The sequence below is a fragment of the Cloeon dipterum genome, chromosome 1 (genome assembly GCF_949628265.1).
Source record: "Cloeon dipterum chromosome 1, ieCloDipt1.1, whole genome shotgun sequence".
NCBI classification, from domain to species: Eukaryota; Metazoa; Arthropoda; class Insecta; order Ephemeroptera; family Baetidae; genus Cloeon; species Cloeon dipterum.
Window position 1 is genome coordinate 14,515,754 of NC_088786.1, and position 26,746 is coordinate 14,542,499.

General features: G+C 39.4%; 1 protein-coding gene across 1 annotated transcript; it reads left to right on the forward strand.

Moving 5' to 3' along the window:
* Positions 1-26,369, forward strand: LOC135948157 (T-box transcription factor TBX20-like). Its single transcript, XM_065497275.1, has 6 exons — positions 1-571; positions 10,938-11,247; positions 22,915-23,191; positions 23,308-23,475; positions 24,748-24,824; positions 25,193-26,369. The coding sequence occupies exons 1-6, from the start codon at positions 385-387 to the stop codon at positions 25,761-25,763; spliced, it is 1,590 nt and encodes a 529-aa protein (XP_065353347.1). The 5' UTR covers positions 1-384; the 3' UTR covers positions 25,764-26,369.
* The last annotated feature ends 377 nt before the right edge of the window (positions 26,370-26,746 follow it).

Below are 26,746 nucleotides of genomic sequence, written 5' to 3' on the forward strand. Positions count from 1 at the left end.
GCTCCTCCTTTCCTTTCTCGGCGGCAGCGGCGGCGGCGGCCGAGGAGGACCCGCCGGCGTCAGGCGATGGACCTTCTTACTCTCTGCCCGTCGTCGGCGCCGGCATCATCTCCTCGTGCGTGCTCCAGCGCGAGGCAGTGCGCGCGTCCATTAGGCCGCTCATTAGACTGTCGTCGTTTCGCGCGGCGGTGTGACGTCACCACCCGATCATTGTCACCCTCGCGTTTTGAAAAATGAAACAGACCAGCCGGTGTCGGCGGCGAGTCGCTGAAGTGATGTGATTTCGCCCACCGCTCTCACCACCGGCCGACTCTCACTCGCGAACGCGGAGCCCCGGTGCTTGTGTGCGGGCCCCCGCTGCCGCCCCCGGCCGTCGCCACCCACATGCTACGCCTCACCATGGACGACGGCTTCTCGGCGGCGGCGAACCGGCCGGCGGCCGCCGCGTGCTCGGCGGTCGCGGCCACTGACTTCAGCATCGCCGCGATCATGGCCGTGCCCCGCGGGGTGCAGCCTGCTCCCCCGGCCGCCAGCCCCGCCGCATCCCCCTCTAGCAACCTCGCGCCGCTCGGTGAGTCTCTCCGCTAAACAGCTAAACACGTGCTCTTTCTCTTTCTATCTTAATTGCATTTACCCGCTGCATCGTGCCGCTGCTCTCTCCTCGGCTCATATTTATTCCCCCAAATTTTATAAAAAACGGAAATTTTTATCATGTTGATTCCCTTAAGTGTTTCATATATCTGCTATATATATTTTTTTTTAAATTTGTGCTTTCCTTAATTTACATACGCAAAGACATGTTTTCGAAACTACATGTGAAACGTGCTCCAAAGAGGTTCAATTCAGGAAATGCAGAGTTCATTTGCATAACTCAAAATGCTGTTAAAATATTTGATACTTTATATAAATAATACAAATATCACCAGACCTGCCAATACAAAAAAATGCAATTTCAACGTTTTTTCCAGATTACCTCAGCTAAGTAGCAAGCAAAGCCTCAATATATAAAATTATTTGGGACATTATAATATAGGCTTATTGACAATAAATATATCATCTTTTATCTATAATTTGGATAATTTGCAAAATTGTGCAAACGTATTTAACATTTTTAAAAGCATGCAAAGAAAAAAATTATATTAATATTTTGAAATAGGCGACAACTCGAGATTGTTTTCATGTTGAGAAAAAATAAAACCAGGCTTCATCCTCGTTGTTTCAATTTCGTCGTTTTAATTCTCGACCAGACGTCATCATCTACCTCATGAATATAGGACGTACTTGATGACGTCGAAACTGGTCGAGAATTGAAACGACGAAATTGAAACAACGAGGATGAAGCCTCTGGTTTTATTTTTTCTCAACATTAATATTTTTGTTTTTTATTTAAATTATTTTCTAATTATATAATAATTTATTCCTCTCGTACAGGGTGTCATTGGTCATTAGCTAAAACTAAAATCTGTATCATATTCTTGATAGCCTCTCCTTGTCACACGAAATTGTAATTTATAAAAGTGCAGTATGTTTATTAATCTTTTCCCAAAGTAGAGTCCGATTAGGCAGAGCTATAAAGTCCGTTAAGCTCATATTTTGCCATGGTCATATCAATCAATTTAATACATTATAATAAGCATTTACGACTTATTTGGATTGATTCATATTTGACATTAAAAATGTGGCACATTTTTGTTTCAATACTTCTTGGCTTTGAAATATCAATAAAAAATATTCATGAACATCAAATTGATCAGAGATGTCATTGTGAATGTTTGGATTTCTGTTTAAAAATTTTATTATATTTTGTATATTTTTCGTATGACACCGCAAACCCTATCTCATTGTTTGTGGTGGTCTTAAACCAAATCACCGTGCCAATACGCACGCATTTACACCACTGATAAATGAGTAATACAGCAATTAAAGATGCCGAATGACACAGTGAAAAGAAAGCAAATAAAATGCCTGTAATCTCTGTGGAACCCTTCTATTTCTGCTTCAAATTGTTAGTAATTTATCTCAGATTTCTTTCCTTGCTTTCACTCCTGAGATGCTCCGCGCCAATATGTATCATTAATGCAAATCATAATGCATAATTTCTCAATTCGGCCATGTTTGCACTGAGAACATGAAAATCGGCGACCGCCCACATCGTGTTTCTCTAGCGCGCGTTTCTTATGTTTATGCACAATGCCTAGCAATCATAATTATGAATTGCAGCGCAGAAGAGAGTCGAATGCTAATCGTGCGTTGTCGCGGCGCGGAATCGAGCCCATTAATTTCTGGAAAACAATCAAACCCGTCGGCGTGTGCTTTGTGTACATTTGTACAGGAAGTGTAATTTTCCAAGCAGAGAAAAAACAATTGAATTAATCAAACCCGCGCGGCTCTATTATATGTTATACGCGTAGAGCAACAGGAGCAGCTATTAAATTACTCACAAATGCAATGGAGCACTTCCGGCTCACTCTCGATAACGCTCCCTTCTCTCCTCGTAATGCGCGTACACACCACACACCCAATGGTCTTCCTTTTGGCAGATGAGCAAACCGACCCGCGTGAAATTAATTATGCGCCGCCGACAAGAAAAATTGTCTGCATTGTCTTACGGGCTGATCGTTAATCATAGCTAATGCCGCGTCTGGCTTGGCGAAAAAACAGTCTTGGTGACTTTTACATTTCGTTAGTGATATTTGAAATGGTTCTTCTCTCTCTTCACACTCGTATCTTAAGCCAAATACATTTTTTTAGAGTGGTGCGTATGTATATTGACAAATTATGCCAAGACATCCACAAGTGCCCCATATATAAAAATCTGGAGCTCGGGCAAGGTATGTTTTCGAGTCACTGGAAACCAGCTTTTCCACCTGTGAGCAAAATTAATTTGTTTAGCATGGTTTTACAATGGCTAATACCACAGGCAAAAACTGGAAAACTATAAAATTCAAAAATTGTAAAAAAATAAAATCATACGACAGGTTTTACCGATACTCAAAAATTAATTTGGTATAAATGTATAAGCCAGCAAGCATTAAAGCTAAGGAAAATTGTATTTTTTGTAAATTAAGTATTTAAAACTGTTGAAACAATTTATTCAAAATGGGATCAAGGTTGATTTATTTTGGGAGCCAGATAAAATGCACAGCAGAGAAGCGATTATTAGCAGAATAGTAAAAAATCAACTCACCCAATAACAGGAAATTACTAAAATATTTTGCAAATTTCTATTCTTGTTCTCATTGATAGCTTCATTCATTATGATGAGTTCTTCCTTTCAGATTGTATCTCTAATACAAACCAAAGTCACGAGGATGAGGTAGTATTTGGCGATGTAAAGAAGGCCCAAATTTGGTCTTTTAATCCCCCAAATTGAATAAAATAGCTGTAAGTTATTAGAGAGCTTTTTTACAATATGATTATTTCCAACTTCAGTATTGAAATGAGTTTGTTTTTGAATTTCAAGTGTTTCCTGGAACCCATAAATATGCGTTTTGATGAGACAGCCGGGCTCGATTTGGTTTCATTTTAGTTCGCGTGAGATTGCCTCTTTTTCTTTGTCTCTCTTTTATCGACGATGTAAATTACACCGGGCGCATAGCGGCAGAGCACCTTTTAGGGCCGCAATACATTCCGAGCGCGGCGAGTGCAAGCGGACGAAAGAGTTATATATATTCACACCCTGTAATAAAATTATTAGGCCTGCTCGCACGCCGGAGCGCGCAGGAAATAAGCCGATCTGATCGTGCGTTCTAACACCACACGCGGCAGAGAGAAGACTCGTGTTTTTGTTGGTAAAACGTCTTCATAAGCCGCAGATAAGAGTCATTAGAAAGCAAAAAACACCTTGAGATTATTCTAGCTGCTGGAAATTGTAAAAAAGGTGCATTCTGAAGCGAGCTGCGTGATTCGGATGGGTTCTGATTATACAGATGGTGTGGTGAATTAATCAGATCGTTTTTTTATTTCTCTGTTTAAGTGCGCCAGGAAAAGTTTGTAAAAACCTATCGCCAAAATTGATTGGGATTTATGCGAAAATGGGAACTATAGGGTAAAACAATAAACTTGGATATGGATTTTCTAGGAAATATTTAATCTATATATAGATAATGGTTGATGATAGTTAGCCATAAATACATTGCTGAGTATGAACCTTTAAAAAAATTAAATTTGAGATATTTATATTGTGTTTAATATTAGAATAACAACTCCACGAATATTCCTGTTAGAATGCAAATTTTATTTTAATTACGAGTAAAATTTTTGTTAAAGTAGAAGCGAAGCAAACCATTAGTGGGTGGAAATGGTTTCCTCGCAAATTTAATCTTCTCGACTGTGGAAGTAAAATTAAAACCTTCAATATTTTTTGCCATGTTGTATTCATTAAAACCCTCTGAAAAATATTGCTCTTTACAATTTTTTGTTCAGTTTTGGTAACGAAAGAAAACTAAATATTTTTTGAGAAAGTATGATAGCTAATCACAATATGTATTTGCGCATGAATAGAGTGCGAACAGAAAAGGGCATACACCTTTCCTTTACGTCGAAAACTTTTTCTCTTGTTCAGAGCGCGGCGTTTTAACGCGGCGTGCGATAAAGTGCGCGTTGTAGATAATTAACACATTAATTACTTTAACGACATTCACATGGTCATTTATCAAGTGGGCACACACATTTTCTTAGGGCATGACAACAATGCATTTTCGCATTGGAGCTGCGAGCCGATAAGATCCCGCACCGGGCTAAAAAGTGACTCTGCACTTTAGGTAATCGCCGGCAAGAATCTTCAAGCTTCAAATAAGAAACATGCACACACATTCACCAACTGGATACTTGTGGCAGTTTTCACAAAAATGATATTCATCAAAGAATTAAAAGGTGCTTTTGAATTACGGTATTAATAAATTTTCTGCAGCGTTGTTGTATAACCTTGTTTCGAGATTGTGTTTGCATTATTGGATCCGCAGAGCACGAACTATGCTTTAAAACCTTTCCACGACGAAAAGCAAACCTTATAATCGGGCTAAATCATCTAAGCAAAATCTATTTATATCATTTGCAGCAAACTCTGTACAAAAGTGTTCAACTTTTGGAAGGAACACACAATTTTTGACAGCAAATAGTTTTCCCTAATCGTTGAATACTTATAACTTTTTACTTCCTCGTCCTTTCTGAAACTGATATCTTTTTTCCTCCATAGTCATTATACCATCACATCAATTAGCTCATTCGTTCAACTTAAAAATAATTTAAAATAACCTTTTCTTTGATCGTTGGCAAACTCAATTGAGTTTTATCCTTACTTTTGCCTTATTTCCAGCACTTTACCGGCAAGTATATATTTTCAGAAGACGATCAACCTACTGATGTGAAATAAATTCAGCGGCCAAGGAACATTAAGCCAAACACAAAAGGAGTGCGATAGGTGCGTGAGATAGGAAAAGCACGCTTTTTGTTCCTCCAACACTCGTGCGCGCATTTCTCGGGCTCTCTGCGCGGCCTAAATATGTAATCCAAATGCAAGCTTTATATATAGTGCAACCCATCGCGTGGTGAGAACTATTTGTGTTCCGACACCATCAAATCTATAATAATTGCCTCTGGGCGCTGCGTGGACAAACGCCGAAACTTTAATGGAAATGTATGTGAACAAGCCAAATATCAATGCCTGTTTTTTTAAACACACTTGGGTAAAAAACGCAAAAATTAAAAGTAATCGAACTTGACAACGGCAACTCAAATTTATATTTCATATATATCTGGAGAGTAAAAGTTGACGGTTTTAAAAAAGATAAGTAAAAACCAATTTTTTAACTGTGACCTCATATCATGAAATTATTTCCCGACGCTTTTTACACCTATGGAAGCGTGGGGATAAATCGTTAATAGGTTAAAGAGATTGTAAGACAAATTAAAAAAGTAAAGGGGGAACAAGAAAAATAAAGCATGTAATACACTCACTGTCTATAGCCAAAGGTGAGAGTTTCTTTTCCGGTGACATTTTTCATGTTTTTAGGCTGTCGCTATTATAATAAAAGGAACTCGTAGTCCGGAAATGTCTAAACTCTAAAACTTGGCTTTTATTATATATTTGTCAAGACGTACAAAGATATCTAAGGTTAAAATTATATTTTCGTGCTGCGGAATGATTTCACATTTTACAAATAAATATCAGTTAAAATTTTACAGGCAAACAAGCTCAGCTTACCAGAAAAATATTAATAATAAAACATTTTTACGCCTCAAAGCTGTACAAATCGACAATAGGTGTTCGAAATCCGCTCCCCAGGCGGTTAGTGCTTTGAATAATTTGCCACACACGCAGCTCGTCAAGCGATTTACAAATAACGAAAAATCTTTCACACCTCAGCTCGTCCGTCAGTCAGGCAGTCAGTCGCGGAGCGAAATTCTATTTAGTCGGCGTGTGTGTATGTTTCTTTTGACGCCTCCACTGGCACAGTTCTCTCTTTCTTCTCTCTGTCAGACTCGAATGTGTTTTGTGTGTCGGTTGTTGTTGCTGTTGCAGGTTTTTTGCGCCAGGGAAAAAAGGTGCATATGTTTCTGACACCGAATGACGGTCGAAATTGTGCTTCAAGGTGCGAGAAGCGAGAACGATGCGAAGGGGCGCGAGGGTGTCATTTGCCGCGTGAACTTTATGGAAACGTATGCGCGCGAGCTTATGCTGCTGAGAGCCACAGCGATTTTCGTGCAGTCTGAATGACGGCTTCTTCCGCAATCAGTCGGCATGATTTATGAAAATGTAGCAAACGTGTGAGGAATATAATGAGACCGTGCATTCGTGTGTGTGATGTATATAGTTGCAATCGTGGGATGGGTGAGGAACTGTTCAAACTATTTTAACTGGGACATCATAATATTAAACATAATAAAATAAACATGGTAATTTTGATGCAATGTACTTTATTAAAACTTTATTTTGTAACATCACGATGCAAAAATATTAAAACTGCTTTCTTCAAATTAAGAGGAAAGCAAGGTCTATGTTAATTTCATTTACTATACAATATTTTATGGTTTTTGATGGCAAAATAACCCTTTTCCTTGACTACATTAGCAAATTGGTACTTAATGCTATGTTATATTAAAAATATTTAGTTAATTGGCCCAAAAAGTTCATAATAAGAAGCAGAGTTTAATTGAACTAAAAAACATAAATTGTTCTGATTTTGTCTGAACAATATGATGGGTGGTCGAATGAAAAATCACCTCATCCTTTTTCTCACACTAGAAAGCAACTGTTTCAGCCCTCTCTGACCAGGCCACTGTGACTTCTGCAAAAGCAAATCCTCTCTTCGCAATGCTAAAAGCAAAAAGGCTATTAATTCTTGCTGTCATAACTATAGCGGAAAAATCTACACCAAAATATAGCCAAAAATCTGAGCAAAGTAAAATTTTTTTATCTTCTGTGGATTCTGCGGGATATTAGATTTTCTTTTATAAATGCGTGCCATTTATATATGCACTAATCTGATTTTTGTAAAAATAACCCATTGCTTTTTAAACCAATAAACCAAATCAAATAATTATTCGATTTAATGAGATCTTATTGAGGTTGAAAAGCAATAAAATTTTCTTTAAAAAGGATTTTAACTAATTGAACAAAATATCGCCAGCATCTTTACGTTACCTTTTGTGAACATTTCTATATCGCGCAACCCGTGTTCAGAGTGGAGATACGCTGTCCGATCATTCATCGTGGGCAGCTAACACTCGGCGTTGGGTTTGGTCCTCGAGCGCGTCAATCAAAAATCAGCAGACGCGCACACACACATTACTAAACGTACGGAAGAGAGAACACAAAACAGACTCGCTGTTGTGAGTGATACGCGAGATGCCTCTTTTACGCTGCACGATAATTAGCTGACGTGCTAATCACCGGGCTCAGCCCTTCCTCTTTGTTATTGTGTTGTTGCCAGGTTGACGCCGCACACACCACTCCTGCCCTCAATTCATTGTGAAATATTAGTGGGTGCAACCACCGTAAATAGAATGAATTTTTGGTTGAAAATTCGTTTGATGCGTCTGGAACAAAGGAAGTGAAGTGAGGGCTTGATGAAATTTAGTTAAACCCTCAATCAATGAATCAATATCTTCTTTGCGAATCGTGTAAACAATCCTAAATTTAATATAATCATTAAAAAGGAGTATTTTCGTGAGAATGATTTGTTCTGGAATATTTCTTATCTCAGTTTTTCATCCCGCCGTTTAATGATAATTTTAAGCAACAAAATCAATCACACAGTGTACTTAAAGTGACATCTAATTTTACTATTTAATAAAATTGTTTATACTTATTGAGACGACTCCAAATAGCAGCCAGAGAATCAACGTGTGCACGGCTATATATTAGGAGAAATGTAAAATCTCCGTATTTTATTATAACTCATATAATAGAAGAAACGAATGTAATTTTAATATCGAAAAGTGCAGTTAAACAATCAAACAATCCTGCACTAAACATTATACTTTCATATGTTGACCAATTTATTAGACCTGACTTTTGCAAACAAAACATTCTAAAATCTTGAATTATTTTTACTAAAGTGAGTAAAACTCTCGCAGTTTGTTCATTCAATCTAATTGACCCCTTCATGTCGTATAATTATATGTATATACCCCTGCTTCTTGTCTACTGCGACTTTCACGTCTAAAGCAATTTGTTTTTAAATGCTTGCAAAAGCGTTCAACAAAAGAAGTACACTTTATTTGCTGAGGACAGATCTGTCTGAATATTTTTTGGCGTGATATATATATATATATATATAGGATCTGCATTAAAAACACGCGGGTTTGGATTCAAAACGTTCCACTGTCAGCGTAACGTGAAGCAAAATCGAGGACCTATATTTTGTTAAGGAAGTCAAAAATTGTATGTCTTAATGCAGTAATATTGTACGTTGAGTATCATCTGCCTATACGGCTTTTTTTCAATTAATGAAAAAGAAAACCCATTAAGCAACTGACGCATATAAAAAATGCTCTCTAAAAAACCACGAACTTAATCATCCCATCAATTTGTCAAATAATTTAAATGAACATTGTGTATAACAGAAACCGAACACCAGCGGTTGTCTTTTAAAACCACACTAGACGAGCGAGATACAAACGTCGATAAAATCATTTTGGCTCTCTCGTCTACGGACACAAAAAGCAAATTGAGCGATTTACAACTTAAAGGCTATATGCACATGTTGGGCAGACCAACAAAGCAGCTGCAGCGTTATTAATAACTCTTTTGTCTCACCGCGTGCACGACCATTAATCATCCCCAGCCCGGCCGCTGGACACAAAAGCTAGCCTGGATCGAATTAAGATGTGAGGGTTGAACTCTTAATCGACGAGCCAATTGAATGTAAAATCGATCAATCAAAATTAAATTAGTAAAATCATACGTTGGTTGGGTGTAAAAGTAAGAAAAAAATATAACATTTTTAATCGCTTAAGCAATATTGAAAATATGGCTGGAATTAATTTTTCGCTGCTTATCATTAAGAAAAGTTTTTGCTCTTTCATTTGAGCTTGATTTGTTTGTGCTGCACATTCAATTCATTCTAGTTCAGAAAACTATTATGTTTTTTTCTAGATTTGTTTGTTGTTAAACCTTCCCTTTTGTAAGTGCAAATAATTTCAATTTATTTTTATTTTTTCTTGACCATTAAAACCATTTACATTTAGCTATTTAATATATAAATAATTGTGGACGTTGAAATTGTTAGCACTATCATATATATAACATTCCAGACTGTCAAAATAACTATAATTCAACCATGAAAGGTTTTTTCAAACGAAGAAAATAAACTATAAAATATCGGAAAAGGTTTTAAGGCATCCAATTGTTGACATTTTTACTGTCAATACCATAATTTAGATAGATATAAATACACATATCTATTTTTCTCATCTGCCATTACGTCAAAAACGATTTTTCATTTGGACCACCGCGCTATAGAAACTCTCAGATCGAGGATTTCATCTGAGAGGCAGTGAGGAAAATCTATTGCTGCAGGGGGTGCGATTCATTTATTCGGCGGCCAGGCACCTTGTTATTATCTCCGAGGTGGCAAAGCTGGCAGAGGTGTTGGCCAAATGAAATATTGCCTTTCCAGAAATCGCGCCCGAAAGGTAATTAAGAGGACGCGCGGCCGGTCGGTGGCTCCATCACTCCCCTGCGCGCGTGTTTATATCCGAGACTGTCTTTCCGTGCATTTCACTCCAAAGCAACACGCTCGCACGCATCGCTTTTTATATACTATATTATTTATTTGTTCGTACCTGCTGCCAAAACAATTTCGGGTCTACCGGTGCGCGAGAAACACGCCTTAATGGTCGTGCGGAGCGATTGCAGCAGCAGGTGATGGACGGGTAATCAATTTTTTCGGCTCGCCAAGCCAGACCGTGAGTAAATAACTTGTAAAAATTGTTTGCTGACTGTCAAGAGACGATGAAATGACGATGAAAATCGCCTTGTCCTTCGAAATTCGTGTGGGAAGAGCCTAAATTGCCGTTGATCGAAGTTTTGCATATTTACATTTTCAGTTGTTATCCTCCTTTTATATTTATAGAATTTAAATTAAGGATAATTATTGGAGTTTTATCAGTATATATGGGCAGCGTTGGGTGGATTATATGATAAAAATAATTTTATAGATCATTATCATCAATTTGATTGATTATATTATGTTTTGTTTAAAACTCAAAATAAATAAATTTCGTGGCTTCAATTGAAGTTTTGTAACGTTATTTATTTAACTTCATTAATTGATATGTCAAGAGTAATTTTAAAATTGAAATCTTTGGAAAAAGCTTATGGATTCAATTCATAATTTAAATATCTAAATTTAAAATCTGAAATAAACAACAATTATAACAATTATAAAAAAATCCAATCCTCATATTTCTCTTTGACTGGGTGTTTGCAGAAAAATTCGTGTTGGACGCATCTTCGCGGCGCAAGTCGCGGTCGCGGTCTCCGGCGAGCGGCGAGGATGGTCGCGACAGCCCCGTGGAGATCAGCTCGTCCACGTCGGACACGGCGGACGCGAGCAAGTCGAGTAAAGCGGGCAGTGAGCCGGCCAAGTCACCGTCGCCGGTGGCCAAGGTGAATCCACAGCTGCAAGAGCGGTGCAACTGCGAAGAACTGCAGCACGTCGTCTGCCATCTCGAGACTAAGGAGTTGTGGGACAAGTTCCACGACCTCGGCACCGAGATGATCATCACCAAGACTGGCAGGTACAGAAAGATAATAATAATATTTGCTCATGTTTCCTATACCTATTAATAATGATCATAATGATTGACTTTATTATTTTTTTTTGAATAAATGATTTATTCTTTCTACTGGATTAGCTTCTGGATGATATCTTCGTGTAAATTTTAAATCTACATTGAATGTTTTGGCAAAATTTTTATATAACTCGCTTTTGAAAATTTGAGCATTGTCTTGGAACGTTTCCAAAATTCCAAGCCCAAAATCAACTGCTGCTCAACTCGCGGCACCACTAACGCAGGAATTAAAAATGTCCGCCCATCTTAGGTTATTGGCAAAGCCACCTGTCCATTTACAATAACTTTTGAAAAAGGATGAAATAATGTAAATAATATTTTGTCATTTTACGTACATGCCATGGCAATATTCCTTCTCCAAATCAACAATTTCTTGTTAAAATTCTATTTGTCTTTTATTAAAATGATCTTTTAATAAATGCAGTTAAATCATATTATAACAGTTTTGTTTTGTTAAATATTAGTTTCAAAAATTGTTTAAATTCATTTTTTAATTTTGTTTTTGTTGTTATTAATTTAACAAGATTTATTGTATTAAAATTTTATAAATGTGTATAATTTATATCACTATACTAATTTCAATTATTTCTATATTAAATTTTAGCGTCTAAAATTGTAATCAACGATTGTAAATTCATCTTCCTATCAATTTGTGCTGCATCCAATTATCACGATGCGCATTCAAACACTCTAATGAGAATCAATAATATCGTTCATGTTGTTGAACAGAAAAAATTTGTCTTACGGTTACTTAAAAATGTTAGCAAGCTCAAAGATTGATTACGAAAAGAGAGACATTTTGGTTCTCGCTCTCTTTTATAAAGACTAATAGGAATCCTTTAACTCGATGATATAATGTAATGTGCTGCAAGTCGGTGTCGGTGTACAATCAAAGTCAAAGCAGAGCACAAAGTACAGGTGCCCTTCGGAGGGTGTGTGTGTGTGCGCGATTCCCCAGGGCCACAGGTGCATCGTACACGTTCATACGTGAATATGCGTGCCGGCTCCTCTCAAAGTACAATCATCATGATTAGTAGAATGGTCGACGCAACAAGGAGCAGCAGATTCAAATTCGCCTGAGTCATGTGTACAGGTGTATTCCCCTGCGAGATTTGACCCGGCGGAGTACAATTGCCGGGCTGATTGCTAATCCTATTATGTTTCTTTTCTCGAGGCGGAAAAATTACAAAGTGCTAACAAGCGTTTTGCTTCGGCTCTATCAGCGGCCATTTTCGGCCTTAGTAGGCTTCTTTGCGCGCGCGTGTGCGGTTTTTTATTGTTAATGCGGCGATGGAAATCGTCGAATGCATTAATAACGTGACTGCAGCGCTTTTGATTTTGCTGCTGCTAGCTGGCTGCTGGTTTGTGACGAAGGGCACGAAATGACATGCTCACTTGGGAGACTTCCCTCCCGATTATGACGGTTATAAATGACGGTGACATGATATAAATCAAGACCGTAATAAAAGGTCCAACAAAGCAATCTCAGGGGAGGCCGAGTGCACTGTGTTCACCGATTAAAGGTGCTTTATTATTTTTCACATTTATATTGATCACGGTGGAGCGTTTATGTAGCACACTCATTATCGAGACAGACCAATTACAATAAAAGCTCCATGTGCTTGAGATTGTTGCATACAGCATCATCATGAGTTTCAAAGATTCCTTAAATTCATGGATTGTTACTTTTATTTAAAACTAACGTGTTTTGGAATAAATCAAAATTATGTAAGAGGAAGAATTGGAAGACGCTTATTTTGAGACCTAAAATTTTATAATTTGGCTCTGATTAGGAAGTGCAGCATTTATTTACACTGTTCTTCTACCAAAAAGCCTAACGGATTTATTTCTCGACATTATTAGATGCCTTTTGAACAATTGGAAAACTTGTTTTAGTTTTTATTGATGTCGTCTCACATTTGTGATGCTGAAGTGACAAGTCTCAGTGGCTATATAATTATTAACAAAGTCAATCATTTATTTTACTTCAAGGAAATGAAGCGTTTCGTTCCCTTATAAAATTTATAATGGTGGAACCGGTTAATTAATTGATACCATGAGATAAATCTTGATACTGCGCATTTTTGAGAACTTCAGTTTCAATGTTTCAATTTTTTTAGCTGTGATGATTTATTAGAAAATCGGCCGTGACAAAGATTTACGGACGAATTGATTCGCAAAATTTATCTTCAAAACGGTGGTCGGCTACCGCAAAACACACACTTTTCGCGGTGAATGCCTTATCAGAATTTTGCTCATGCATCAGCAAAACACACGTCTCGGTAATCCCGGGCGTTTAATCCCCGTTCGGCGAGGAGAAGAGCTGCAGACACGCCAATTTGTATTCATCAGGGGGCGAAGGGCTGCACGTTTTCCAGAAGGAAAAATGGCCGTGCCGTGCTTTGAAAATCAATAATTTAAAGCAATATCCGGCGCCAAAAATGCAGCCCCTTGCGCAAGGGTTGCCAAGAGGGTGCGTTTTCCCCTTTAAAGCGCGCCGCATATAAAATATCTCTTCTCCAATAATATTTCGCTTCACCGCCGAAATTATTAATACACTCTCCGCTGAGGCGAGTGATGGGGCGGCATCAGGGTGGTGAGTGCGAGCGAGCTGCCCCCGCCGCCCCCGCGCCCGCTGCCGACCCACCCTCCCTTCCTTTCGCCGCCGCCGCCAGCAGCCACTCCCTCTCTCTGCTTCTTTTTCGCGCATCTTCTCAATATTGAGCGCCTGTGGAGCACGCGTCGATGTGCGAAGTCTTCTTGTTGGTTTGCAGCGACCCTGTGAAGTGAGTGCCGCACCACCAGAGCAGCAGCCAGCCAGCAAGCAGCCAAATATTGAATTTCGCCACTCCGCGCTCGGCACAATTCTTCACCACGTGCCTCTATCTCTTTGCTGTTGCATCAAATATGTATATAGTGAATTGGCGTTTTTTCAATACAGGTGATCTCCCTTCAAATTGGCAGCATATAGATATAGAATCAAATATTTTTCATAAGTTGAAAAACGTTGCTATCAAGCTTATTGATTAAAAAATTAATAATAATGAATATGTACGTAAAAGATTATCGATCGTATTCTGACATGGGAAATAATAGAACTATTAACTTTAACGTTTTAAAATATTTGTGATTACGTACGATTCACAATAACTACACAATAAGCCACGAATAAAATAGTAAGAATAAAATATAAAAAATTGGAAAATTTTACACAACATACAGGGAATTAAATTAAAAGATAAAATAACTCAATTGCTCATTTCTATAGATGGATGCATAATAGTGTGGGCAGCTAAAATTAAAAAAAAAAGAAGATAAAAATGATCCCGCACTATTAAATTTGCGGCTCCTCGGCCTCAAATCGGTACTCTCATCGGTACTATTTGACCTGTAAAACAAAATCAATAACCTTCATGAAAAATTACCTGCAGAGCATTCTGAATCACCAGCCATTTCATTCAATTGACTACACTCATCGCTGAGAACAATTAATGAAATGAGTGACATCTTACATAAACCTCACCTCCATATGCTACAAACATTCTTGCCAAAATTCACTAGCTCAAAATTACACCTTTTATTTCAAAGTCGTTAAAAAACCTATGCTATATATATTTCATAAAATTTTCATTAACCATAAATATATATAGAATGAAAACTACTTCTAAGTAGCTAATATTTCTTAATACATATAAGGACGCGCGGCTGTCTTTGTCCGTGTTGGAGTGAGATTCAATTCAGCGTGCTCTGCCATTGTTTATTTTATTCAAGTATTATCATTCGAGGCTTAACACCAGTTTTTATTTTTCCTCAGTCACATCCTTTGAGAGTCAATTTTGCTCCAGCAGACTGGGACAAACGCTTTCTTGCTAACTTTTCTCGTTCCCACACTCGACGTCACCGCAAAGCGCCTCATCTTTTCAATCTCGTTGATTATCACATTTTGCGTGTCTCGTCGTTGGCCACGTTCCAACGCTCTTTTCGCAGCCAGCGAGCAGCAGAGAAATATATATATATATATATATATATATATATATATATATATATATATATATATATATATATGTTGTGCAGGAGCAGCGAACAAGCAAGGTATAACAAATAAAAATGCAAACAGCACGTCTGCGACACCGGCAGCCGCGCCGCCGCCATATCCAATCTTTTTCTTCGTCGGACCTGTTTCGCTGGCTCGAGTCGCGCAGACAGACATTTATAAGCCGCGCTCTATCGCCCGTGCTGCGAAAACTGTTGAGGTGATAGCAGCCCGGCGCGCGGATGAGAGGCTGTTACCATCCTATCTGCTCTGCATGCACACATGCACACGCGCCGCCTTGTACATATGCATGCCCGGGGTACGTGTGCGCGCACAGGGGCTGAAATATTGCGCGGCAGATTCGCTCCTTTGGGACTGCGAGGCCCAGGCAAATGGCGCTGTTTCCCGTCTTTGAAGACCCAATCTCCCCATTTCGCCAAGTAAATTGGCTCAAATTTTATGTTCCTGTGTAATTGCAATAGAAATGAGGAGCGGTTGAATTTTTCGTTTGGTTTCAGCAAGTTACACATTTCATGAGTTTCAGCGAGTTGTTCGCTAATGCTACAAAAAATTTTTTATTTTTTATTTTATAATCTGATGCCTTGTTTGAAAGGAATAAGATTAAAATATGTCAAATAGCTGATGGAAAATTTCTCCATAATTTAAAAAAAAACTGGAAATTTTACCCATACATAGCATCATTTTCTTGTAAAATGAGTTGTGAGGTGTGACTATAGATAAATTAAAATTTAAACAAATAAAATTTACCTTTCTCCATTTTTGAAACATTTTTTAATTATTGCCAAATTAAAACAAAAAAATTTAGAGCACAATCTTAATTCTTAAACCGTTAGTTGTCCCTCATCATCATCAAGTTCTTGCTTTTTTAGTAAAATTTAAGCCTCTTTTCAGCTGTCGCTCTGCCAATTCTTTCCTGCTAAAACCATAAAAATACAAAAGCCGTAAAAGTAAAGCATGGACACAAGACGCTCTCAGCGCACTGGCACACGCAGCGAATGAAATTTCTTTCCCCGTTTTCCAGCAAGGGCAAGCGAGGGTGGCAGAAAGAGCTAATTATGGAGGTCTTTTGTAATAAACTCGCGCCCCGCCCGCACGGAAAAGAGGGAAAGAAGCTGCAGAGAGAGATATATGAGAGCATAATACCCGGCGCAAAAGTACGATTATATGATTAACTTTTCCAGCAGTGCAGAGAAACTTTTCCCATCTGCGCTTGGAGCGCGCGTTTAACTCATTCCACGTGAGGCACGTTTCAGTCAGCAAAGCGTTGCTGGATAAAAATTTACACGCAGTGCCTATAGATGTGCACCACGCTTTATTTCGCGGTATCTCAAAAGCTTGAAGATAGTAGTAGACCCTGAACGTGAAAAATGTGTCGTGTGATTTTATTTGATACGATTCTACACCGCTCTTTTGAACGTTTTATCTTGTAGATTTTTCGCATAAATTTAACAATGACTCATTCTTATCACTACGCAAACAGCATTTATTTTAAAAGAAAGATTCAAATGAAAATTATCAATGATTTTTGGTCTGATTTTTCTAATTCAAATTAATTCTCGTGGTAATTTCTAGGGTTGGGATTTTTAGATGGTTCTCTTGATAATTTAGACGGTTTTTTGACTTTATTTTTGGCACCATAAAAGCAACATTTACAGGTCAGTTTCTCCAAGCCAATTAACGAGTCTTTTTGCTTTGAGAAGTTTTGGACAGAATAATATATCAGAATTGTATTATTCAGTTTACAGGGCAAAATTGCAAAGTAACGATTCACTATATATACGTAACACGCTGCAGTCATGCTTATTTCATTAATAAAAACATTCGTTTTGTTTTAATGCTAATGAAGTCCACGTGGCTTTCTTAATTTAATTGTATTTCCAGAAGATTTTGATAGGCACTCTGATGGTCTTTGCTTTGGACGTGTTGAGAAACTATCAGCTTCTATTAAATAATATCATCTCGTCAGTTTTTATGTCACCACCGATCGCAAACCTTATGAAAATTTACCCGCATATTGCAGCACTTCCATCACAATTTTTCATGGTATTTGAAAAAATTTAGCATTCAGTTGACTGTTAAGACTTAAGTTTTAGATGGTTTTGGTCTGAAAGATGGTTTTAAGTAAGTGTGACTCAAAAAGTCCTCAAATTACAAATTTGTGTTCATTTGACGAGCTCGTAGGACGCACAGAAAAAAAGTCGATCGTCTTGCATCCCAAACCTAGTAATTTCCCTTCTTGCCAACTTTCCTTTCACTCTTTTCCCTTTTCTCTCTTTTTAAAAAAGATAAAATAAATAATAATAATTGCTAAACATTTTGTTCAAAGCTAAAAGTTTGTCTGCCTTTAAACATTACTTTACTAATTTCCAGTCTCACCTAATAATTCTGCGATGAAAAACAACGTGATAATTTTCAAATCTAAAAAAACTGACTCACCATATACATCCCGCTCAAACTCGTGACTATAGGTTGATTGAAAAATCTTCCTTTCATTTTTCTTCTGTATAGCCTTGGAAAAAATACAAATCGGAATTAACCTTTAATTTCCAGAAATAATTCTGAGCTGCATACGTGTGTCGAGAGCTGCGAATGACACCGTGTTGATTACAATCCTCTCATTTCCATCGTAGTAGCTATAAATTGAATTCATTAGAATTCATTGAATTCCACACGCGCGGCGAGGTCGGCGAGAGCGAAGCCGCAAACGGCGTGCGAAATTTTCCTCAAACGACACCCATATAATACGGCGCAGCGTATAGGTACGGAATAAGGCAGAAAAATTACATTATGCTTGGCGCAATTGCCATAAATTACAGAGTGGCACACACGTTGCACCCTTCAAGGGGGACCCTCTTCAAAAAATGTTCTTAAAATTGGCCTCTCTCGCTCTCTCTCTCTGCGGCTGAGCTCGTTTTCTGGGTGGCGCGCTTGCTCACATTTATACGCATATATATACCTAAAGGAGGAACTTGTTACATCATATTATACGGCTCGGATGTCAGGGTTCACGCAGTTGGGCAATTTATTTCGCAATTTTAAGAGTGAAATTCTTTATTCCGACTTGCTTTTGCCAGCGACACACGAGGGTTGCTCTTTATTAATGCCACTTTTGCCATGCAGCCAGCCGAGTATCTCTCTCTCTCTCTCTCTCTCTCTCTCTCTCTCTCTCTCATTGTAATAAAACGCTCTGCTCCTCTTATGGTAATGGTAATAATAACACACGGCTGCGTTTCTGTTCTCTCTCTGCTCTGCTCTGCTCTGCGGCTGGTATATCTCCCAGGCGGCAAACATGACGTGAATATTTCATGCAAGCAACCGAGAGCGAGAGAGCTGACGAGGGATCAGGCTGGAAAAATGCGCCGCAACTCCATCGCCTCTTCACTCAGGCGCCTTTTCTCGCGCCACGTTAGCGCCGCCCGCGCGCGCTGGCAAATGGATTGCATTTCTCATTCCGCCGCTACATCAGCCTTTCCGCTCCTTAATACGGTTTTCACAAGATCAACTCGCCGGTTAAATTTATTATTTGGCCCCACGCACAGCCGCCGCCGACATTTTACCACCGCCCTAAAGCGCTTCGATCCGGTCTTGGCAAATTCTAACTTGCACAAACATCTGAAGATAGTAATATTATACTATTCAATCATCTCCACTACCACAAACATTTGAAATCAAGGAATTTCAAAAAATCACTCTTGTGTACCCTTCTTTTTAAACTGTGTAAAACGCAGTTACTTAAAATCTTATTCTCTGCTGGGCAAAATTTTTTTATCACTGTGATTTTTTTTGGCAAGAAAGACATCAAATGAAAACACAAAGTCATTTTAGCTCTGAACGAAATATCCGACTTTCCAGAAATTCCAATCAACTTCAGCTTTGAGGCCGTGGCTAGAACAAATCAATCAACATGCACGGCTGAGCGTAATCCGCGAGAAAAGGGACAAGCAGGAGGAAAAAGAGGATTTGGGAAGCAGCGGATTTATAATACTCATTGGAGCCGTGGAAACAAAAAGCCGCTCCGCCGTCCGCTGCTGACGGATAATTTGTCCACATTATTAAACACCGACATTTGATCCGAGCCAATAATTCGAGTCTAATCTCCGTCGGTAATCTCCATTCCTCACTGCTCACTGCTCGACGGCGGGACTAGAGAGAGGATCAAACAAACGCGAGGGGAAGTGAATTTATACGCGGAGAGATTCACGCGTGTCAGAGGTTAGGAGGCGCAAAACAAGATATAATGCATGTTCTCGTTGCACAAAGTTCCTCGCTGATGCACAATTGTAATAAAAGCAGCAAAAGGGGGGACGAGTAAACGTTTTTGATTCACCCTCATAGCACGCAAGTGGAGCGATTGTCTCAATTTACTTGCCATTCGGGGGCAGTGAAGCAATCAATATCCGAATTGTGGGATAGAATAACAAATTTAACATAATATTTTTGTAGTGTATTTTCCATAATTAAAAAAAACATTTTACATTTATAGATCAAGGAATCCATTAACTAATGACAATTTTTTTATTTCTAACAATAGAGCTACACTGCAATCTACTTGTCTAATGGCTAACAAGATAGTTATTTAAATAAATGGAGACATGGGAGAGCCATCATTGGCTTCAGAAAGAAAGTTCAAAAGTCACTCTCTTCTTCTGTTGATAACTAAAAGTTGGGCACAAACAATAATAATTGATGATCCGCAATAAAATAAAATTATGAATCTAAAATGTCAACACTCTATATAAGGATGGTAGACACAGAGTTAAGAAAATCGATCCTATAGTATACTTTGCTATTGTTTGCAAATAACTAGGATCCAAATCCATTGTCGAATCCTGTATCTTAACCAACCTTGCGAAACTCGAGTTTGGTTTTTAATTTTCAAATAAAAATTATATAATTATTTACAAAATTTATGCAAGCCATTTCAACTAAGTTATGCGTCATGCGTCATGTCGTGGTTTTCACCCCTAATTGTAAGAGCGTAGGATAATTTGGTATTTATGTATCACTTCCCCTGCTTGTTGGCGCATTTCACGCTCGACAGTCACACCCCGGGCGTCAAGCTGAATTTCCCTTGCAGCTAATTTAATCATTTGGCGTGATCATAACTAACCATGGGCTGAAATATTTATGCGCGCGAGAGAGAAAAGAGAGGCTGTGTGTGGCGGTCCTCTGGGATTCTATGGGCGCCGTGATATCATTGTGAGTGAGCGAGTGTGGCGGGTGGCCGGCGTCGAGTGGGCCCGCTCTCACCGAAATTGAGACATAAAGTGGGAAAAATCGTCTTTCTCCGGCAATTTGCGCGCGTTGTTCCTGATTCCCAGGACGCAGTGGCGTAACAATTCAATAACACTTCCACTTCTTCTTTTTCCTCCGTTCCCACAAATTTATAAATCGACAAATTGGATTTTTCTCTCGCTCCCGACGGTCCTCCTCTATACATTCTATCCTCTTTTTATTATTCATTATCGGTCGTGCGAATACGCTAGAGAGAGAGAGAGAGAGAGAGAGAGAGATGTAATACGGTTTGCGGTCGCATTACGGAAATGTTAATCAGCAGCAGACGCACGAGACCGAATTCTGCGGTTTGCAACTAAAATTGGCCAGAGCCAGCAAATTGCGCTGTTGTGCCGGATAGAAATTCTCAGCTTGCGCAGAGATAAATTAAATAGATTATGTGCGCTGCTAATTGAAAATTCCATTCTAAATAAAAAATAGCGATAGTGCTCAATTCATATAATTATATCCATTGCTTCAGCCTGTTCTTTATTTTCAATTTTTAACCATTTAGTTGTAAGAGAGGTTAAAATATGGTCGAATATGATTTTTCTTAAGAAAACAGTGCTTCTGAAAATTTCACATTTAATTTTCAAACTTTTAAACCACAATAATCATTTAAAGAATAATACTTCACGACAAATTATTTAACAAGCGTTGGAAAAGAGTATATCTGCCAAATTAAAATGGTTTCTGTGTGCGGCCTTTAATTATGAAAATAGTCGACTTTCTCTGTGTGTATTGTTAGATAAACATTCAAGCAGGGCACCGAATTTCATGCCCCTTTCACTTCTTGCGCTGAGATTTTCGGGCCAATTTCACTCAGCATGCCATGAAAATTAATCAAAGTTCTGGCTCGGCAAACTCATGAAGCGTGAAAGAAATATGTAAATCAAGTGAGCTATAGCACGCGGTGCCAAGCAAGCTCGAGAGGAATAAATAACTCTTTGCTTCCTGCCCTTTCGGTTCGCGGCTCACAGCGTTTTAACTACTTGAGACACAAATATCAAAACATTTAATTAATTAAAACAGCTGTAACACATCATTTGATACTATTAGGAGGCCTAAATTGCCGCACGCCCGAATAAGTGGCATTGCTGCTGGCTGGCTGCGAGTTTTCCTCTCGAGAGTCTCTCTCGGTTCGTCTTCTTCGTTTATACCCGAGATTTATGGCCGCATACGCGACTCAATTAAATTGTTTGGCTGTTCACCACACACATCGCCGCATTACAAGTGCCATGCTAACTAATGTAATTGGAGTGCCAGCGTTCAGTGGCGCATCCAGACGTTCACTGGCAGTCTTCTGCAAAATTAATTTTTAGCTCTAGTGGCGTTTTACGGAGTGAAAATTATTTAATGATGTGTATTTAAGTCTTCATAACGTTAGTTAATTTATCCTTCATTATTTATTATGCTGAAAATTATTTTAAAATTTCGAGAGACCTAAAAATAGTGAATTTTCTATGATAAAATATAAAAATAATGCAACAATGAAACGACCTGATGCATTTAAATTCGCTCTTTGAATCTATATCTACACATTGCCTTAAAATAAAGAGCTAATATAATATTCTTTTCTGATTAAAAATCACAATTTAGTAAAAAAAAACAATGCTACTCGTTACTGCAAAAGAGGGCGTTTAAATATGTTCTCGCTGTTCAGTTGTTATTTAGGTTCCAAACGCGCCACTGCCGCCAGCGGCGTGGCGTGTTGATTTGTGACCCGGCAAAAAAGCTGACACTTAGACACGGAAAAATAAATAAAGCTGGCGCGAGGGTCTCTTGTTAAAAGACGCATCACCAGCCAGCTCCGGCCAGAACAAATTCCTTTCGTGTGTTAATTAAATCACCGACATCAAAGCGCGAGAAACAATCTCATTCTTTTTTCCAACACACGATTAATTTATGGGGTAAGCAGCGCAGAATTAAGAGCTGCAAACGCACCTAAAGTCAACAGACAATGGATAGTAAAGCGATTCCTGAGCAGCGTCAGTTCAACTTGTCAATTAAAATGATTTAAAAATTTCCTGCTGTGGTGATTTATTTTAAATGATTAAATTTTGGGTTTAAAAATTTCTTGAGGACTCACATATCTTATTTAGAATTAAGAGAGTGCGTTATTATTGTTCAAAATCAAAAGACTTCACGACAGAACTGACCCCAACAACTATTTGTATTTTTTAATGAATGTATAAAGTCAAAAATATTGGGGAGCAGTCTGAAAAATACTGTGCGTGTGTTATCTTAATTTTTTTTAAACAAATTCGCCTCTGATGTTGTTCCAGGCGAATGTTCCCCACCGTCAGGGTGTCGATGAGCGGCTACCTGAGGCCTGACGCGAGGTACGCGGTGTTGATGGACATCGTTCCCGTGGATAGCAAACGCTACCGCTACGCTTACCACCGCTCATCGTGGCTAGTGGCGGGCAAGGCAGACCCTCCTGCGCCCCCCAGGCTCTACATGCACCCCGATTCACCCTTCAGCGGGGACCAACTCAGGAAGCAGGTCGTCTCGTTCGAGAAGGTCAAACTCACCAACAACGAAATGGACAAAAACGGACAGGTAAATTATTATTTAAGAATTTAACTTCCACAATGATTCAGACTTTCGTACAAATATTTAAATAAGAAAAAAATATATAAATATATATTAATTATGCAATTATTTTCTGTTTGCAGCTGGTGCTTAATTCAATGCACAAATACCAGCCACGCATCCATTTGGTCCGGTTAAGGTCCAACTTTTCGGACAACGCGAGCATCCACGACCTGGAGTCGGAGTACTTCAAGACCTTCATCTTCCCTGAAACCGTTTTCACTGCCGTGACTGCCTACCAAAATCAGTTGGTGAGTAAAAGTTATTTTTCCGGGAAATTTAGTGTAATGAGCCAATCAGTGCGTGTGGGCCGAAATTTAGAGTGACACGCGCAATTAATCAATCCAGCGGGCTGTGTCGCTGCGCGATTAATTTTATCCACCATGTGAACACGTAATTGTTCGTCAGAGCTAGTGAATTCAAAGGAAATAAATGACGCTGGCAGCAGATGCTGCGTGCCGCGGCGACGAACCGTTTTGCTACATTTAGCCGCTCTCACACTTTTGATTTAAATTTAACTAACTGCCACTGCTCTTGCTCGTCTCTCACTGCGAGGGGAGAATTAGCTCGTTTTGCGGTTGACTTTTTCAGCCAGCAGACGCCCGCGTGTTTGCAACTTAATCTGATTTACGCAGTCTTAATTCCGACACTTCGTCTCTCCAAGATTTAGTAAACACGCTCTACACACTTGCCTGTAATTTGATTTGAGCAAATCTCGTTAACTCTTTGTCAGCTTACTCGGCGAGTTTTATGGTGTTGCAGATTCTGAGTTGTATTTAGCGTTTTCAATTTAAAGTTAAGGATACAATTTAAGATTAAATTTTGTAAAAAAAAATTCAAAATGATATCTAAAATATTTCGCATTCCCTTAAAGCTTGCTAAAACTGGCAGTCATTCCTTTTCAGTATTGATTTGGCTGAGGCTCCCAACCACAAATTTTGACCTCCGTTCTCTATATTGATTTGCAATTAACTTGAGTAGGGTCGTTGAAGTCCTTGAGGGAATACATCAAGTTTTCCACAGACTTGCGAACCCGTCCAGTCCTTCCTCAAACTTAATTGAATAATTCACTCGCTCAAGCCGCGCATAATGTGATTTGTAAATTTTTCCTGTCAGCCTGGTCCCTTAAGTGGCGAACTGCGATGATTTTGACACTGCAACGGGGGTGGTGGTGAGGGGATGCGACTGCTCATTATCGCTCAGCCCCTGTCGGGACACGCCATAATTGGCCCACCCGTGCGACACACGCTGCTGCAGCTTCCACTTCCGAGTTAACACGCCTCGCTTAATTATACATACATATATAACTGATGTAGAAGGCTCACATACATCATGTGTTTGTCAAAAGCTATTAAAACGTGGAAAGCGGCTGCAGACGATGAAATATTGCCGGCCGCTTGACACTTGATCCCGCTTCCGCGAAAATTATCCGCGCATTTGTAGGAAACGTAGCGTGAATTTGTTGAGTCTGCTGAAAGAGAGAAGGGAGGTGTAATTACGGTTTCGCTTACTGTCTGTTGCAGATCACGAAACTGAAGATTGACAGCAATCCTTTTGCCAAAGGTTTCAGAGATTCTTCCAGGCTGACCGAATTTGAAAGGTAGGAAGATATTTATGATTAGATTGCTCTATTTGATAATTTAAAAAAAAAACATTTATGTCATTGCGAATGACGTTTTTTTATTTTGTTTACGAATGGAACATTTTTTACGTTAGTGTCCTTTACGTTATCAAATAAAGTAAAATTAATTAATCATGCAGGCCATTTAGAATCCATATTAATACATATATTTTTATTTCTTGATACCAAAGAAGGTTGAAGCACGCGAGGTTGTCATAATATTTTGATATTATTGTTTAGTTTTTCTCTATGCTAGAATTAATATTTTAAATTCACTCTATGCCCATAACATTTACCAAGTTTCTTCACTCTCTCAATAGTTCGATCGCCTATTTGTCTGCTCGCAGGGAGACAATGGAGTCGATGCTTGCCGAGCAGCACTACCTCAGGACACCGATGCGACCTTTCTCCGAGCTTGACCTGCTGAACAACAACAGCAATGGCCACAATAGCGTCGTGGGGGCGGCGAACCTGAGTCTGGAGGAGAAGGCGCTGCTGGCCGCCCGCAGTCAGCTGTTCCTACGGGCGGCCGCTGTGGCCGCCTCGTCGCCGTCGTCGCCGTTCCCGGGAGCGTCCACCTCGATGGCGGCCGGCCCCATGCTGTACCGCCCCCGGCCGGAGGTAGCGGGCCACCTGCCACCGCTGCAGCAGCTGTGGTCCCAGTGGGCCTGTCTGGGCCCGTCGTCCCTGCTGGCGGCCCACTCGCACTTCGCGATGGCGGCCGCCGTGTCCGCCTCGCTGTCTGGCCCCGATGGCCTCCCGCGGCTGCCGCGGCCCGTGTATCCGACGCACCGCTTCAGCCCCTACACCCTGCCGCCCCCGACCACCCCCAAGGACCTGTCCTCACCGCCCAACTCGTGCTCCAGCACTCCAGACAGCTGCCGGGCGGACAACAACTGTGATGGTGCCTCTTCGTAATCGAGAGTGACTCGTAAATTGAAAGTGCGTTTAAGCCTCCCCTGACTTAAAACTTTTTCAGTAGTGGATCTCATAATCAAGCGTTTCTACGCGGAGGATTGGACAGCCCTCTTGCTGGAATACACAAATGCATTTTATATGTTGACGTTTTTATATCATTTCGCGTGTACAGAAAGAGCTTGCGGCACTCAAGAGATTTTGCACAAAAGTGAAATCTGATATCCATTATAATCAATACCCTCTCACATTGAGGTATCTGAAAAGGAAAGTGGTCTAGAAATTAACAGGTAATCATCGAGTCAATATTGATGATGATAAATTTTAAACATTCTTGGTTTATCCTTTAACATTTACGCTGAAGTCAAATTTCAACATGTTTTACACATTAATTTACTTTTTAGTAATTTTATGACAATCAAGATACGCAGACATATCATAATTTCTGATTAAAAAAATATGCTTTGTAACACTTTCCATTTCAGTTACTGAATTGAAATCGGTCTTCATCTTAGATTTTGCGAATAAATATATCGCACGTCATGTGCAATTATTCATGTTTCTCACTGTGGTCACAAAATAAATTATTGTATCAAACGAATTACTTGAAAACGCGCCAGTTGTTTTCCTTTTCCAAGCCCACCCCGAATTAGGAAATCCAGCGTGGCAAATTGAATTTATTGCGGAGCAGCGGAAAGAGGAGGAGGAGAAAATCCGAGCTCGGTGTGCTGTCGGGGGCCAAAAATGCTGTCAAGTCAGTTAAAAGTGCGTTGATAAGAGATAAAATGTTGACGATGCCACGCATAGTGACAAAATCTTTATCTCGGCGCGCTCCCCATTTTACATGCGGCCGATTTGCATGGCGCTGGCTTCTCAGCCAGTTAGTTTTTCCTGCAGCCGACGACGAGAGCATTTCCATTCCCCGCTTCAATGGCTGCTCTCGCCTCCTGTTAGCTTTTTATATAAATGTGCAGTAGCAGCAGCAG